This window comes from Bos indicus x Bos taurus, chromosome 19 (genome assembly GCF_003369695.1).
Source record: "Bos indicus x Bos taurus breed Angus x Brahman F1 hybrid chromosome 19, Bos_hybrid_MaternalHap_v2.0, whole genome shotgun sequence".
Classification (NCBI taxonomy): domain Eukaryota; kingdom Metazoa; phylum Chordata; class Mammalia; order Artiodactyla; family Bovidae; genus Bos; species Bos indicus x Bos taurus.
In genome coordinates, this window is record NC_040094.1 from 56,738,947 (window position 1) to 56,756,769 (window position 17,823).

At 43.9% G+C, this 17,823-nt stretch overlaps 1 protein-coding gene across 5 annotated transcripts in view; it reads right to left on the reverse strand.

The window, feature by feature from the left end:
• Positions 1 to 17,823, reverse strand: part of TEN1 (TEN1, CST complex subunit) — a 20,470-nt gene continuing 2,647 nt past the window's right edge. For 3 of the 5 annotated variants that reach the window (XM_027518673.1, XM_027518674.1, XM_027518675.1), the window contains exons 2-4: positions 11,916 to 12,012; positions 8,232 to 8,389; positions 1 to 338 (exon numbers count right to left, since the gene is read on the reverse strand). In XM_027518673.1, coding sequence (XP_027374474.1) covers positions 217 to 338; positions 8,232 to 8,389; positions 11,916 to 12,004 — 369 coding nt within the window. In that variant the 5' untranslated portion in view covers positions 12,005 to 12,012 and the 3' untranslated portion in view covers positions 1 to 216. Of the gene's footprint in view, positions 339 to 6,483; positions 6,677 to 8,231; positions 8,390 to 11,915; positions 12,013 to 15,461; positions 15,679 to 17,823 lie in introns of those variants that run through there. The other 2 variants (XM_027518672.1, XM_027518676.1) reach the window with 2 other exon arrangements.

Consider the following 17,823-nt stretch of genomic DNA (forward strand, 5'->3'; position numbering starts at 1 on the left):
TCAGTCACACCACTAGGCTTTATTCACGGGGACATTCTGGAACTCTCCAGGACCCACACGAGGCCCAGCGCCCGGCCTCAGAGCTCTAGGCTGCCCTCCCCTCGTCTCTCCAGACAAAGGCTGTCACTCGGGGGACGCTCCTGCATCTTCTCTGCAGCAGCTCCAGCATCTGGCCGGGCGGGAAGGTGGCATTCCCAGGAGCTCCTGGTTTGCTCTCTACTGGCCGCTGTCCCTCTCTTGCTGGTACAGCCTCTGCTCCCGGATGGCTTGTTCTAACAAGGGGAGGTTCATTCCTTCCACACACGTCAGCACCCGGGCCTTCACCACGCAGCTTCCGTCTGAAACACACAGACATCAAGACTCAGGCAGGGTCAGCAACGCACCCTTCAGAGGCATTCTGTTTCTCCTCAATTTATCCTCGGTCCTGAGTTTTGACAGAGAGTCTGACAGGGCACAGCTGAGAAGGATGGATACTGGCAACTTGTCTACCTGGGCCTCAGAACTGTTGGGCCCGCCACAAACTACAGACATGGAACTTAGGTGGGTGGCCTGAAAAGTCCACTTCTCCTGGGAGAAGGCCCAGAAAGATGTGGCCGCTGCCCCCCTCTTTTGTCACGCTAACTCCCGCCAGCTTCTCTGCAGGGCTCAAAGGCCCAGATTGAGGAAGGGCGTCTATCACATCCTAGTCCTCCATTTGTACCAGAGGGCCCCTTGGCATCATGGGAATCGAGGCAAAGAGAACCCCACACTGAAAAACAAATTCACCTATTTATTTGGCTGCGCCGGGTCTTGGTTTCGGCACATGGGATCTTCTATCTTCTCTGCGGCGTGTAAACTCTTAGCTGCAGCATGTGGGATCTAGTTCCCTGACCAGGGATCGAACCCAGGCTCTCTGCATTGGGAGCGTGAAGTCTTAGCCACTGGACCACCAGAGGAGCAGCCCCGTATTTTTTTTTTTTTTTTAATGAATACAGTTCCCAACAAACACAGAAGACTTTTAATGATATTAATAAAGCTCCTTAAGTTGTTGTTCCCCTCCCTACCCCCAGCCATGTTGCACAGCATGTTGGATCTTAGTTCCCTGATTAGGGATCACACCTGCGCCCCCTGCGTTGGGAGCATGGAGTCTTAACCACTGGACTTCCTGAGAACCCCATATTTAGTCAATCCAAGGGGAGAGTCTAGCCTAACAGGGGCAGATCATCCCACCCTGGACAAGCGGCAGTGGGTGCTTCTAGGAGATGCTGGGGTCACCCAGTGGAGAGGTTTGTCAACGTCCAGGTGACACCAAACAGGAAGGACATCTGGAGTTTGTCTTCCTAACAGTTTGTTTTTGTTTCCACTACGTTCTCTCTGCTCTCTGAGCACGTCAGTGAATACGATAAATGTTCTAGAACATTCTCCAGTCTTCTTTGATGCCGTTTTGAGATAGGAGCATTCTGTGGTTAGAGTCTATGCCTAACCTTCCTTCTAGTCTAGGCCACTTTATTGATTTAACACAGCCCGAGGGCAGAATTCAGAGGCTTCAACTGTCTACATTTCAAACTTTAACACAGTTAAACTGTGTTAAAGACGAACTCGTTTGAAACAAGAGGTTGCCTGTGTGTCATCAGCTTCTGTTGCCCCAGCACTTGGACTGCAAAGGCTGCTAAGCCTAGATCAAGTGGGCATGGGGCTGTCCATCTTTGAAAGGTCTATATAAATGGAATAAAAGAAGAGCATCTTAAGAGCAGGGGTGAGAGAAAGGAGCTGATGAACCCAAAGAAACAGTCATTTAGGGTAATCTCTTCTTGTAAAGATAAAAAGAACCCACAGCAAAGGAAAAGGGGCAGATAAAAAGAGCAACCAGAAGCCAGTGGGTTGAGGTGTGAGTCTGAGATAAGGAAGGGATGATATGGAAAAAACAGACCTTCTTTTAGGAAGTTTGACTGTGGAGGGAGGAGGGTCATAGCTAGGTAGATATAGAGCCAAACTTGATCGCTTATTGTTGTTGCTATTATTTTAATACAGAAGAGACTTAAGTGCTTTATATGCTGGAGGGAAGAACCAGTGGTAACAGGTTAAGGGTTCAGCTGAGAAAGCAAAGCCCCAGCAGGAGGGCCGGTGTTCATCACAGCACAGGGGCGCTGCGCCCCAGGCAGGAGGGAGCCTCCTCTCTCCCACGCTGGAGGAAAGGAGCTACTGATGGGTGCGGTTGTTGTTGTCCTTCAGTCACTAAGGCTCTTGGCAACCCTATGGACTGCAGCACACCAGGCTCCTCATCCTCCACTGTCTTCCAAAGTTTGCTCACGTTCGTGATGCCATCTAACCATCTCAACCTCATGGTGCTGATGCATATAATTATAGGGAAGACTGCTGCTGTGGCCTCAGTTTAACGTGGGATGTAGGAGGTGAGGAGATGTACTGGAAAGGACCAGGGAGGTGATGATGTAGGGGTTCCTGTGTGACAGGTGAATGCCTAGAGTAGCTGTGGCCCATTGGGGGTTGGGTGGGGGGGGGGTGGGGTGGGAAGGGGACTGATCACGACACGTGGAAGAAATTCTAGGCAGGTTCCAGCCAGAGGAGATAACAAACCTTGAAACCAGGGGAACCCCTGGAGCTTTGTGAACTTTCTACATCAACAGTTAGGTGGGACCTGAGACAGTGGCAATCAAATTGCCAACATCCGTTGGATCACTGAAAAAGCAAGAGAGCTCCAGAAAAACATCTACCTCTGTTTTATTGACTATGCCAAAGCCTTTGACAGTGTGGATCACAACAAACTGTGGAAAATTCTTAAAGAGATGGGAATACCAGACCACCTGACCAGCCTCCTGAGAAATCTGTATGCAGGTCAGGAAGCAACAATTAGAACTGGACATGGAACAACAGACTGGTTCCAAATTGGGAAAGGAGTACATCAAGGCTGTATATTGTCACCCTGCTTATTTAACTTATATGCAGAGTACATCATGAGAAACGCTGGGGTGGATGAAGCAGAAGTTGCAATCAAGATTGCTGGGATATCAATATCAATAATCTCAGACATGCAGATGACACCACCCTTATGGCAGAAAGCAAACAATAACTAAGCCTCTTGATGAAAGTGAAAGAGGAGAGTGAAAAAGTTGGCTTAAAACTCAACATTCAGAAAACTAAGATCATGGCATCTGGTCCCATTACTTCATGGTAAATAGATGGGGAAACAGTGGAAACAGTGACAGGCTTTACTTTTTTGGGCTCCAAAATCACTGCAGATGGTGACTGCAGCCGTGAAATTAAGACTTTTGCTCCTTGGAAGAATAGTTATGACCAACCTAGACAGCATATTAAAAAGCAGAGACATTACTTTGCCAACAAAGGTCTGTCTAGTCAAAGCTATGGTTTTTCCAGTAGTCAGGTATGGATGTGAGAGTTGGACTATAAAGAAAGCTGAGCGCTGAAAAATTGATGCTTTTGAACTGTGGTGTTGGAGAAGACTCTTGAGAGTCCCTTGGACAGCAAGGAGATCCAACCAGTCCATACTAAAGGAAATCAGTCCTGAACATTCATTGGAAGGACTGATGCTGAAGCTGAAACTCCAATACTTTGGCCACGTGATGTAAAGAACTGACTCATTTGAAAAGACCCTGATGCTGGGAAAGATTGAAGGTGGGAGAAGGGGACAACACAGGATGAAAAGGTTGGATGGCATCACCGACTCAATGGACCTGAGGCATTGGTGATGGACAGGGAGGCCTGGCGTGCTGTGGTCCATGGGGTCGCAAAGAGTCGGACACGACTGAGCAACTGAACTGAACCGAACCAAGAGGGTGGAGACTGGGGCTTAATCAGGAAGGAGCAATAGAAGGTGAGGGGCTGGAACTTCTGCTAGGAAAGCGATTGAAATGATAGCAAGGTCCAGCTGGAAGGGAGAGGAGGTCGGAGAAAATGGAGTCCAAAGTCTTCAGGTCCTGGTGGTGACGAGGCAGAGGGCAGAAAGATACCAAGGGTGGAACCCAGTTTCGGATGGCACAGGCGGGTGGTTTTGGGTGTGGAGGAAGCATGGGGTAGAGGTGCTTGGAGGCAGAACTGATCACCGCAGGGGCGGAGGGGGGAGGTGTGGGTGACAAACTTGAAGAGCTGGCTAGACTCTGGCCCTGCCTCTGGGTTTTGGGACACGGGAGACCTGGGAGGCTCCGCGTGGGAGGGGAACTGCTGTCTGGGACAAAAGCTAGGTTTCCGGAAAGTCCCAGAGAAGACGAGAGCACAGGAAAGGGGCTGGAAATAAAATAGTGACAATATAAAAAGCAGTAATTAATAAAGACAAAACAAAAATAGTAAAATATAAAAACAAACACATGCTTTATAGACCCTGGTAAAAAGATTTTTCAGCAAAGTGCAAACATGGAAAGCATTCCTCTCTTTAATTTGGTAATTCTTTACTGCGGAAGAGCTCAGAATGTCACTTCTGTCTTAAATAACAGAACTGGGTAACTGAGCAAGGAAACGTCATTTGGATTATAACATTACGAAGGTTCGAGAGGACACAAGAAAGGCCTACGAGGGGCAGGAAACCAGAAGAGGTGGGACTTATGATGAGAGCCCCAGGGCAGCCTGCGTCCTCACCCCTTAATCACTGGGCCAAAAGCCCTGAGCCCTGCAGGCTGTCCTGGCCTGCTCCAAGGGGCAGGCATTGGCATTTTCTCTCTTTTGCCCGCAAACATTTCAGAAAGATGACCTGAGGCAGCCTCTTATCTCTCCTCAGAACTGCAGACCTTGCCATGGGGCAGGGCCTGCGTCTGATTGACTTTTGTGTCCCCAGAGGACTTTGGACCTGGCTGGGGGGGCCAGACATGCCAACCCAGGCTGGAGGTCAGCGGCCACGGCAAAGCTCAGCCCACACTCTGCCCTCCCTCCTCACCGTTGTCTTTCTTCCCTGTGTCAGTCTCGAATGATGAGTCTGTATGCCTCAGAAATTAGAAACCGAGGGAAAATTTTTTTAGGAAAGAAAAAAAATATACAGATTGTGATGAAAAATGATGAGAAATGTGAAACTAGTTGGAGCCTAGGAAAAATGCTGCTGGATTATTGATTATAATATTGATTATTAGTCAAGCTGCTGGCTTGACTATTAAGCTTCCTGGGTTTGTTTGTTTTTGTCAAGCATACAGCCCAGCAAGGGACTTCCCTGGCAGTCCGGTGGTTGAGATTCCTCACTTTCAATGCGGGGGGCAGGGGTTTAATCCCTGGTTGGGGAACTAAGGTCTCACATGCCACATGGCATGGACAAAAAAATTTTTAGAAAGTAAAAAAAAAAAAAAAAAAAAATGAATACATCAGGGCGGTACTGTCTTTGTTCTCACCAGAGGTCCACAGTTGATGGGTCAGCTCTTTGTAGTGTTTGATCAGCAGGGCAGGCCCAACTCCTGTGCTACATTCCCCACAAACTTCCACTTACAGATTTGAGCAGCCAGTGATAACAACTGTCACCTGGGTTTATTCTTTCCTCAGGGCTAGAATTTAATGGTTTCTCCTTATTCACTGTGATACTTCACTAAAGAACTTTCCCTGAACTAAAATCCATTCAGAAATAGGCGGGATAAAATCAAAGGAAGGAGGAGCAGGTTTAATGCAAGGAGGAGGAAGCCAATGACTAATCCCAGACCCATGGTCTCCAATAAATGGCATTTAGAAAAATAAAAAAGAAAGTAAGACAGAACTGTTGTAAAGACCTGGGATATGTAACCCAAAGGCAATGCGTGGATTTTGTTCAGCTCCTGCTTTTCAACTTAACTTTTTCTAAAAAGCCATTTTGGGACCAAGGAGGGGAATGAACAGGGACAAGCTATGTCCTAGAGTATATTAAGGACTAGCTATTAATTTTGTTGGGCGCAATCATGATTTTGTTAGAGATACACACTGAAGTATTTATGGATAAATAAAACAATGTCAAATTTGCTCTAAAATACACCAGCAACATAAGCAGGTAAGAGACTTCCCCGGGGGTCCAGTAGTCACGCTCCCAAGGCAAGGGGTGAGGGCTTAATCTTTGGCCTGGGAGCTAAGATCCTACGTACATCACAACGCAGGGAAAAGAAGGAAATGGATGTGGGCGATGAAGACACAGACCAGTGGAATGCGGACCTCTGCTGAATCTGGGCGGCAGGTACATGGAGGCTCATTCTACTTTTGTGTATGTTTGATTTGAAAATGTTAAATTTTAAAATGTTATTTGGGTTGAATTTGGACTTTCCAGTTTTTTCCATTTTTCTTTCCACAAATAATTCTAAATGTCCACTCCAGGCCCTGGTCCCACCTTTGTTTCAACCTCTATCTCTGTATCTGCAATCAGACCTTTGAGTTCCAACTCCTAAGAGCTCCCAGGACTCCCTGCTAGGGCAGCCTCGGGTGATGTGGGCTAAGGTCAAACTGGAAATCGTTTATTCCAGGTCCTTTGTCCTCAATTCCACCCCTTCTCCTGATACTTCTTTCAAATCAATTAAGAGGGCAAGGACTCTGAGCTCAAAGGCTTAAGCCTGAATAAAGATTAACTTTTATTAAACCAAACATAATTAAAGTAAGCTCCATTTAATTGCTTTCTTCTAGTACATTTCATCCAGAGTTAAAAACCACTGAAACTTTCAGAAAGTAAGTTGGCAGTGTAAATAAAGAGACATATCCTTTGATGGAGCAATCCCACTTTTAGGAAACTACCCTGAAGAAATAATCAGAAAATGAACAAAAATTAGAACACAAGAGTATTAACTGTAGCGTTTTTAATATATATCGAAATAGATTTTTTTAAACTGGATTCCGCTCCCCCACCCCCGCCAGGCTATAAAGCAGTATATTTTCATTGTAAAATGCTAATAAAAGTATAGGGAATCCTACAGTTCTACCACCCAGACATAATTATTCTTAACATTTTGGTAAATGCTATTTCAAACTTTTGTATGTATAAAAATGTCCATCTAACAAAAGTGAGATCAAATGATACATGTTGTTTTATAAACTGCTTTTTCTTTAGTAAAATACTATGAACATCTTTTCATGTCAATAGATATGTTTATAACATCATTTTTGGTGGTTGTATAATATTCTCCAACTGAATATACCATAGTTTTTTAATGAATTAATGTACAGTGTGCTTATAAGAGCAAGAAATGGAAACAACACTGATGTCTAATGTTTGTGTGAATTAGTGCATGCGTGTGTGCGTGTGTGTGCATTCGTGCTCAGTTGCGTCCTACTCTGCAACCCCATGGACTATGGCCCACCAGGCTCCTCTGTCCATGGGATTTCCCTAACAAGAATACTGGAATGGGTTGCCCTTTCCTCCTCCAGGGGATTTTCCTGATCCAGGGGTTGAACCCAATTCTCCTGTGTCTCCTGCATTGGCTGGTAGATTCGTTACCACTGAGCCACCTGGGAAGCCCTGTGTGAATTAGTATATACATCTAATCTGATGCTGGGAGGGACTGGGGGTAGGAGGAGAAGGGGACGACAGGGGATGAGACGGCTGGATGGCATCACCGACTCGATGGACATGAGTTTGAGTGAACTCCGAGAGTTGGTGATGGACAGGGAGGCCTGGCGTGGTGTGATTCATGGGGTCGCAAAGGGTCGGACACGACTGAGCGACTGAACTGAACTGAATCTATAAAATATTATATAGCCATTAAATACTTTAGAAAAAATTTCAAGACACAGAGGAATCTTAAGAAATAATGTTAAACTAGAATAACCAAATACAAGATGTTATAGTTATATAAACCATAGGACAAAAATGGCACACGGACGGCCAGAGACGGAGGCAAAGAATCCAAGTATCCAGGTTTTAAAGTTTTGCAACCTTCTACTCCCGATGCCATGGAGATTCTCCCAGGTTGCTTCTTTTCTATTTCTCTCACCCTGACTCCCTGGCCTCTTACTCTAGCCCCTCTTACTTCTTGGCTTCTTACTCCAACCTCTCTGGGTCTTGGTTTTCTCATCTATGAAATAGCCATAAGATAACTCAGATTAAGGGCTTGTGAGTAGATTCAAAAACTTTTAAGCAAACCACAAGCCTGGCACATTCTAGACCTTCAGAAATGAAGGCTTTCTCTCCCTGCTTTCTCGCTCCCCTATGGCAGGTCCACTGGAAAGGCAATCACATCTCTTTCCCTTGAGTCCCTACTGATATGGAAGGAATGTTAACCTCAGTGAGGGACCCACGCTGGGTTAGAAGCCAGGCCCAAGCACCCAAGAGCCTATGTGAGGTCAAGGCTTACCCTTCTGGTGCTCCAGTTCCCCAAGGACAGTGTAGAGGGAGCCCAGCTGGGCTTGGAACGGCTCCACCAACTTGGTACAGATGAGGATTGGGTGCTGGTCAGATCTGAGTTGAGCCATCAGGGTTACTTGGGACTGGGTCATGTCGTAGCTGCACAACCTGCAGGTCAGGGTACATGGGATCATTTCCATCCCTTGACAGAATCACCCCAAGGCTCAAAAGGTTCTGGGAGGCCAGGATGTCCATGGGAAAATGTTCAGCCCCGCTCGGATCAGAGAAATTAAAGTGGTAGCAACAGAAAACATTGTTTTGGCCCATATAATTGAAGTATAAATTACATTCATTAAAAGACATCTGTTTGAGACTTTCCTGGTGGTCTGGTGGCTAAGACTCCAAGTTCCCAATGCAGTGGCCCAGGTATCAATCCCTGGTCAGGGAACTAGATCCTACATGCCTCGACCAAGAGTTTGCATGCCATGACTAAAGATCCCGAGGGCCGCAACTAAGACTCAGTGCAGCCAAATACATAAAAATTATTTTTAAAAAAATTTAAGGGACTTGTTCATTGACTGTTGACAAAAGTATCCACTGTGCAAGGGAGAACCCCAATCTAGCTTTGGCACATTTCCATCACCCACCAAAATCCCCTTGTGCCCCTCTGAACTCAGTCTTCCCATCTCCCACATCAGGCAATCACTGATCTGTTCTTGGTCTCCACAGATGAGCTTTCCTGCTTAAGCATCTCATGTGAATGGAACCCAAAAGCATGTATCCTTCTGTGTCTAGCTTCTTTGATTCAGCATAATGGTTCTGAGACCCATCTATGTGTTTCATAAATCAGTAGCTTGCTCCTTTTTGTATTGCTTGTTAGCACTCTGTTGAATGGACTAATACATTATTATTATCCATTTACCAGCTGATTTAGTCTGCTTATGAACTTGTGCTGAACATGTTTTCATTTCTCGTGGGGAAATACCCAAGTGGCATTTCTGGGTTGCATGGTCAATCTGTTTAAAGGAAACTGCCAAATTATTTTCCAAAGTGGTGGTGTCACTTTACTTGCCCCCCAGCAATGTATGAGGGTTCTAGTTACTCCAAATCCTTGCCAGCACTTGATATGGTTCGTCTTTTAGCCACTCTAGTGAGCATGAGATGCCATATCATTGTCGTTTTAATTTGCATTTCCTTAATGACGCATGATGTTGAACAAATTTTCATGTGTTTATCTGTGATCTGGATATCTTCTCTGATAGTGCTTGTTGAAATCTTTTACCTATTTAAAAATTAAATTATTTATTAGGAATTCCTTGGTGGTCCAACTGTTAGGACTCTGCACTTACACTGCTGAGGGCCTGGGTTCAATCCCTTGTCAGGGAAAAAAGATCCCACAAGCCACATGGTGTGGCCAACAAAATAAAAAATATATAAATAAAAATTAAGTTCTTTATGTTCTTATTATTGGATTATATGAGTTCTTCATATATTCTAAATACAAATCATTTGTTGAATATATACAATATACATACACACATCACTCCCAAACATCTCCCTGTTTGTGGCTTGCCTTTTAATCTTCTTGATGGTATCTTTTGATGAGAAGCTTTTAATTTTGTTGAAGTGCAAATTTATTCATTATTGCTCTTTTATGGCTTTTGTTTTCTGAGTCCGGGAAATCTTTGCCTGTCTCAAGGTGTATGTGAAGATCTTCTATTTTCTTCTAAACAATTTTATAGTTTTATCTTGTACATTGATGATCCAGTTAGAATAATTCATGTGTGTGTGTGCTTGGGGTAGGGATCAAGTTCTCTTTAACCTCCATAAGAATAACCACTGGACCCACCAGAGAAGTCCCATTAATGAGTTTGGTATCCATGCTCCTAACCATCACTCTTCTTTGGGGCCACCCAGTCCCCAAAGTACTTCATGTGCTCAAGCTCTTGGAGGTGGAGGCAGGGGGGAGGGTAGACTCCCATTTCCACACACCTGCTCTGATTCTGTGCTGTTGGAGAAGACTCTTGACTGCAAGGAGATCCAACCAGTCCATCCTAAAGGAAATCAGTCCTGAATATTCTTTGGAAGGACTGATGCTGAAGCTGAAATGCCAATACTTTGGCCACCTGATGGGAAGAACTGACTCATTTGAAAAGACCCTGATGCTGGGAAAGATTGAAGGTGGGAGGAGAAGGGGACGACAGAGGATGAGATGGTTGGATGGCATCACCGACTCAATGGACATTGAGTTTGAGTAAACTCTGGGAGTTGGTGATGGACAGGGAGGCCTGGAGTGCTGCAGTCCATGGGGTTGCAAGGAGTCGGACACGACTGAGCGACTGAACTGAACTGAACTTATATGTCTCCAAGACAGGCCCCAATGATTCTATTTTTTTTTTTTTTTTGGTCACACTAGGTCTTTGTTTCGGCACGTGGGCTCTTCCTTGTGGTTCTCAGGCTTAGTTGCCCTGCAACATGTGAGATCTTAGTTCCCCACCCAGGGATCAAACCTGTGTCCCTGCATTGAAAAGTGGATTCTTAGCCACTGTACCACCAGGGAAATCCCTCCAGTGATTCTTATCTCCTGGCATGCACATCCCTGTGCAACCTCCTATCATCCTAACTAGTGCTGACTTTCGTGTAACCAATAAAACATTGCAGAGATGACTTAGAGTGATTTCTGAGATGAGGTCATTGATACTGTGGCTTTATCTTTGCTGGCTCTGTTGAGTTACTCCTTCTGGAGCAAGTCAGCTGCCAAATTATGAAGACCTTCAAGCAGCCATATACTGAAATCCGTATTTTTGAGAAAGTGAGCCTGCGTGACGAGAGGCAGCACAAAACTGCCAAACATGTGAGTAAGTCCCTGTAGAATCAGATCCTCTAGCTGCATGCCAGCCTTCAGATGCTGGCAGCCCTGGCCAACATCTCAATTATAATCTTCAAAGCCAGTCTGAGCCAGAATCACCCAACAAAGCCATTTCCTAATTCCTGACCCACGGTACATATGAAAAAGATAAACTTTTGTGGTCATTTGAAGCCACTAAATTTTGGGGCGATTTGTTACCCAGCAATATGTGACTAGGGGTTTCCCTGGTGGCTCAGAAGGTAAAGAATCTGCCTGCAATGCAGGAGACCAGGGTTTGATCACTGGGTTGGGAAGATGCCTTGGAGAAGGGAATAGCTACCTAGACTAGTATTCTTGCCTAGAGAATTCCATGGACATAGGAGCCTGGTGGGCTACAGTTGCAAAGAGTCAGAAAGAGTCGGACATGAGTGAGTCACTAACACTGCACTGAAATATGTGACTAACACAGTATATATATTTATACACATATTGTGTGTATACACACCCACGTATACACATACATACACACATGAAAAAGCATATAATCAACAAAAGGTTAATGGTCGGTGATTTTTGCTGGCTTTCTTTACACGTTTACAGATTATCAACATTTCTTACATTGAATATACATTGATTTTTTTAGTATTTTTTAAATAATTAGATAAAATTATAAGAATTTTGCTTTTTAAAACAATTTTGAAACTATAATAAATTTAAAATATAAAATAAATCATTTAAAAATAATTAAAAACATATAATTTAAAAATAATTTTAAAACTATATTAAAAGACTCCATTTTTTTTTTAAACACTCCCCCCAACACCACATGAAGAAAAACATTCTCACCTGCCAAATGTCCTCAGTGTGTCCCCATCAGGAACCTGGCCAGCACTGACCTCCCAGGGGAAGAAATAGGTCCCGGGTTTGGGCAGCATTACTGCTCCTGTAACCAAATAGTTGACATAGACTTTTGAAGATAATGATAAACTAAGCCAACCACGAGATGGAGATTAACAGAAGTGAGACCAGCAACATGTGAAAAGCTAGTTCCAGGGGGAGGTGTTTCAAAATTTAAAAAGATTTTTTGATAGATCTATGTGGAAAGTGTATTTGTTGTTGTTTAGCTGCTAAGCTGAGTCTGACTCTCTTGTCACCCCACGGACTGTAGCCAGCCAGGTTCCTCTGTCCATGAGATTTCCCAGGTAAGCATACTGGAGCAAGTTGCCACTTCCTTCTCCAAGGGATCTTCTCGACCCAGGGATAGATAGAAACTGTGTCTCCTGCATTGGCAGGAGGATTCTTTACCACTGAGCCACCTGGGAATTCAGAGAGTGTATTATTCCCACTCTAATTCCTATGCAACCGTTTCCCTCCTCAAGCCCCTAAAAGGGTCAGTAAAAGGCAGATAGTAATGTGACTTCTGTCACTACTGACCTCTGCCATCCTAGTATGAAAACTCTCGTAGCCAATACATAATGAATAAGTGTACTTTATTTCCTGCCAACTTTATTTACAAAAACATGCAATGGGTTGGCTTGGCCCATGCTGATGTTTGCCAATCTCTGCCAAGGTGAACCTGTTTTCATAAAATTTTTATCTTTTCATTATTCAAATAAAGACAAAGATGAGTATATCTTTATTTCCCACCTATACTACAGTATACATGCTGTTCTTGATTTTTTTTCACTTAATATATTTTGACACTTTCATAGTTGTACATAAAGGGTGTCTTCACATTTTAAAATAAACTTTTCATTTTTGAATGATTTTCATTTTTTTCAAAATGTTAGATAATCGGGGATTCAGGACTAACTAAAGGCATCCTGACTAAAGGACTTTCCTGGTGGCTCAGATGGTAAAGCGTCTTCCTACAGTGAGGGAGACCCGGGTTCAATCCCTGGGTGGAGAAGATCTCCTGGAGAAGGAGATGGCAACCCACTCTAGTATTCTTGCCTGGAAAATCCCATGGACAGAGGAGCCTGGGAGGCTACAATCCATGGGGTCACAAAGAGTGGGACACGACTGAGCGACTTCACTTTCACTTTCAAAGGCATCCTGAAAGTGTTGGTCTTCAACTGTTTCTGGATTGGGCAAGCAAGTGGAGATCTGAGCCAAGAAAATAGTAAGTAAATAATTTCAAGATCCTTCTGAAAATCGGATGACACAGCTCTATTCCCCAAGTTTAATGTAATCTAGACTCTTGCACAAGTGTTTGCAATATCCTCTAGCAAGGCGGTTATAGGGGATGGTTGTTGACCCATGCTCCATGGTCATGTCAGTATCGTGTGCCAAGAATGAGTTTGGCCAGTGTAGCGGAGAAGCGACTTACTCAGGGGTTCCTCCAAACACAGACATCCTTCATAGCTGCGACCTTTGAGAGAGCTATCTGGCTACCAGAGACGGTCCCCTAATCATCTCTGGCCTGAGAGAGAAACAAAAAACAGAACCAAACCCCCAAAACAGTCAAGAGAAGGAAAAAATATAGTGGTTGCTGTTGTTGATAATGGGGACAATCCCACCCAATCTAGCAAAATGCTGAAACTTGAGAATCTTTTTTAAAGTAATTCTTCTACTCTCAAGTACCATGTATAAGTTAAACTATAATTAACTAGGTCATTAATTTTAATTTTTAAAATTACCATGCAGAAGCACTGATTACCATGGAATATGAATAATGGAATAATTACCATTATTAATGGTAATGGTAAATATGAATAATTACCGTGGAAATCTGAATAATAGTACAACGTGTACTTCAAGCCTTTTCATTCCTCAAGGTAAAATATCGACTTCTAGGAGAAAAATCCATGGTATGAAAAATATTCTTCTTTTTAAATGGTAATTATAGTTAAACTATAATTAACTAGGTCATTAATTTTTATTTTTAAAATTACCATGCAGGAGCACAGGCTCCAGGCATGTGGGCTTCAGCAGCTGCAGCACACAGGCTCAGCAGTTGTGGTTCCTGGGCTTAGTTGCTCCTCCTCAGGCGGAATCTTCCCAGACCAGGGGTCAAACCTGTGTCCCCTGCATTGGCAGGCAGATTCTTATCCACTGTACCATCAGGTAAGCCCTCTTTTGTACATTTTAACCTCAATTTTTTCCTTCAAACAAAAGTTGCTATGTGCTTATTCAGATACTTCTGTTGACTTAATAAGCACAGCTGGCTCCATAAATCATTATCCATATATTATCACACATTCAAGAACATTTCTGTGAAGATATATCAGAACAGGCTTCTCTCGTGGCTCAACTGGATTTCAAACAATCTCTCTAGAAATCTGAATAATGGTACAACCTGTACTTCAAGCCTTTTCATTCCTCAAGGTAAAATATCCACTTCTAGGAGAAAAAATCCATGGTATGAAAAATATTCTTCTTTTTAACGACTGGGAGGTTTGAAAATACTGTTCAGGAAGGGTGGTGACCCAGTGACTGCTTCTGACTGCTTCTTTCATCTTTTCTGAAGGAACTGCCCAGGTTTCTTCAATGGGATTGAAGATCAGAAAAGAAACACTTATAACTAAGTTCATCATAGCTTTTGTCGGCTTAGGACTTGTTTCTTGTGGACAAGAAACTGTATCATACACGTTTACCGCTCCACAATTAGAACAGGTTACTGGTTTATCACAAAAAGGTAAGGATATAACTCAGGAACAACCAAAAAGAAGAGACGCATAGAACACAGGAGGCGGGGTGGGCTGTGGTGCTTCTATGCCCTTTCCTGTCACTTGCGCAGCCAAGCCCTGTGTTCACCAACCCAGAAGTCATTCATTCATGTGTTTACAGTTACAATTCTTTGTTAGTCTTATAATACACAATGAATCGCCATTGTTAAAACTCAAGTTACGTCACATGATTTGACCTATGGCCTCAAAAGATTCTATCACATGCGGATTACTTCCAATTTAAGTGTGATCTCAACTAAATGAATTTTACAGTGACAAAAGAAAATGACTACTTCACTACGCCTTTAAACGTTCTGCAATCACCAGAGTAGAAGTAAATTCAGGGAAGAATCATCAACGGATGTGAAAAGTTATTGGGAAAAAGTCTGAAGAACAGGTTATTCAGGGACTTCCCTGGTGTCCAATGGCTAAGACTCCACACTCCCCATGCTGGGGGTGCCAGTTCGATTCCTGGTCAGGGAACTAGGTCCCACGTGCTGCAACTAAGAGTTTGCGTGCCTCAACTAAACAGCCTGCAAACCGCAACAAAGACTGAGGATCCTGCGCACCGCAACTATGATCTGGTGCGGCCAAATAAATAACATCTTTTAAAAAGATAAAGAACAGGATATGTATATGGTCTCAACAAGCATCTCCCACAGACTACTTATTTATTAATTACAAAATAGTCTAGTTCACAGTGAAGAAAGTGAGCAAATACAACCTTCATGTGCCTCCTGGATGTGACGCTCAGAGAAGGACACGTTGCTTCTGTGATATTCCTGTAGAAAATGCATAATCCGAATCTAATCATGAAGAAATATCAGACAAATCTGAATTGAGAGACTGTCCACAAAGCAAGTGTCAAAATCACGGAAGACAAATCACTCCGGTTAAAAGAGGCTCAAGTGATGTTAGATGGCATCACCGACCCGGTGGACATGAATTTGAGCAAACTCCAGAAGATAGTGAAGGACAGGGGAATTTGGCATGCTGCAGTTCACGGGGTCACAAAGAGTCAGACACAACTTCAACAACAACAACAAACTTTTGGACGACTGTTACAGGTAGAATTCCTGCCCCCGCACAAAAAAAAGTAAAGTTGAAGTCATAACCCCCAGGACCTCAGAATGTGACTTTCTATAGAGATTCTTCAGAGGTAACCACGTTAAAATGAGGTCATTCCTGAGGGCCTCATCCAGTATGACTGGTATCTTTCTAAAAAGGGAAAGGTCTGAACAGGGACGGACACCCACAAAGGGAGGAAGCCAGGTGAAGATGGAAGTCAGAGATACTACACAAGCCAAGGAACACCGACGATTGCCAGCAAGCTATCAGAAGCTGAGAGGCATGGAGCAGGTACTCATTCACAGCCTCAGAAGGAACCACCCTGCTGACACCCTGACTGTAACTTCTGGCTTCCAGAATCCTGACACAACAAATCCCTGTTGATTAAGCCACTTGGTCTGTGGTGCTTTGTTATGGTAGTCCTAGCAAACTAATACAGCTAAATATAATTCATGATCCATGGACCTTGGTTGGGAGGAAAAAATTGTGATAAAGGACTTCATTGGACAATTATAAGTCTACAGAAAGGTTTGGAATAGTATTGTATCGACATTACATGTCCTTAATTTGATAACTGCCGTTATCCTGTTCACTGTGACCATTTATGTCCTCTCCCAGGGAGAGGAAATAGACAAAAGAGGACAATGTTTCAACCAGAACCAAGTCCTATGGCTTTAATACTACCTACCAGCCACCCTCTCTATCTCTTAGAGCCCCTTTGTCTTCCATATGCTTAAGCCAGGAGTCATTCTTTTTGATATCTACTTATGTATTTATTTATTTATTTGGCTGCTCTGGGTCTTAGATGCCACATGGGATCTTTGCCGTGGCCTGTGGATCTAGTTCCCTGACCAGGGACCTGATCCAGGCTCCCTGCATGGGGAGCTTGAACTCTTAGTCACTGGACCACCTGGGAAGTCCCTTGTTGTTCAGTGGCGAAGCTGTCTCTGAATCTTTGCGATCTCATGGACTGTAGCATGCCAGGCGCCTCTGTCTTCCACCATCTCCCGGAGTTTACTCAAATTCAAGTCCATTGAGTCCGCGATGCTATCTAACCATCTCATCCTCTGCCGCCTCCTTCTCCTTTGCCCTCAATCTTTTCCAGTATAGGAGCTTTCCCAATAAGTTGGGTCTTTGCATCAGGTGGCCAAAGTATTGGAGCTTCAGCTTCAGCAAAAGTCCTTCCAATGAATATTCAGGGTTGATTTCCTTTAGGACTGACTGATTTGATCTCCTTGCAGTCCAAAGGATTCTCAAGAGTCTTTGCCAGCACAGTTTGAAAGCATCAGATCTTTGGTGCTCATCTTTCTTCATGGTCCAACTCTCACATCTGTACATGACTGGAAAAACCACAGCTTTAACTATATGGACCTTTGTCGGCAAAGTGAGGTCTTTGCTTTTTATTACGCTGTCTAGGTTTCTCATAGGATTCCTTCCAAGGAGCAAGCATCTTTTCATTTCAAGGCTGCAGTCACCGCCCTCAGTGATTTTGGAAGTCTCTTAACCACTTATTAGAACTGTTAAAATTACAAGTCTCCATTGGCCATAATGCCACGTGGGATCTGTGCCTGTTTTGCCATCACCCCTCCTCTAGCTCATCTTCACCTCAGAACTACACATTTGCTTTGTCGCAGACTTGAACAGGCTTCCCCAGACTTTCAGGCGGCTGGGTCTCTCCCGTCCTCAGCTCTCAGGCTGTCTATCTCCTCGGCAAGACCAGCCCTGTCCACCTCATCTAAAATGGCATTCTCACCACCCCCAGTCACTCCATCCTCAGTGCAGTCCACTAAATAAAAGAATTTCAAATAATAAGATCTATTTACTTGGTTAATGTTGATGTCTCCCACTAGCTTATCGGTTCCTTGAGGGCCATGACTCAGCATACTCCCCGGTATAGCCCCCGTGCCTGACAGTGTCTGGAAAATTATTAAATATTTATCAGATGGATGGATATATTCATGAAGAAGAGAGTGAAAACCAAAACCATTTACCCCCCCCTACAATCAGACCATTCACAG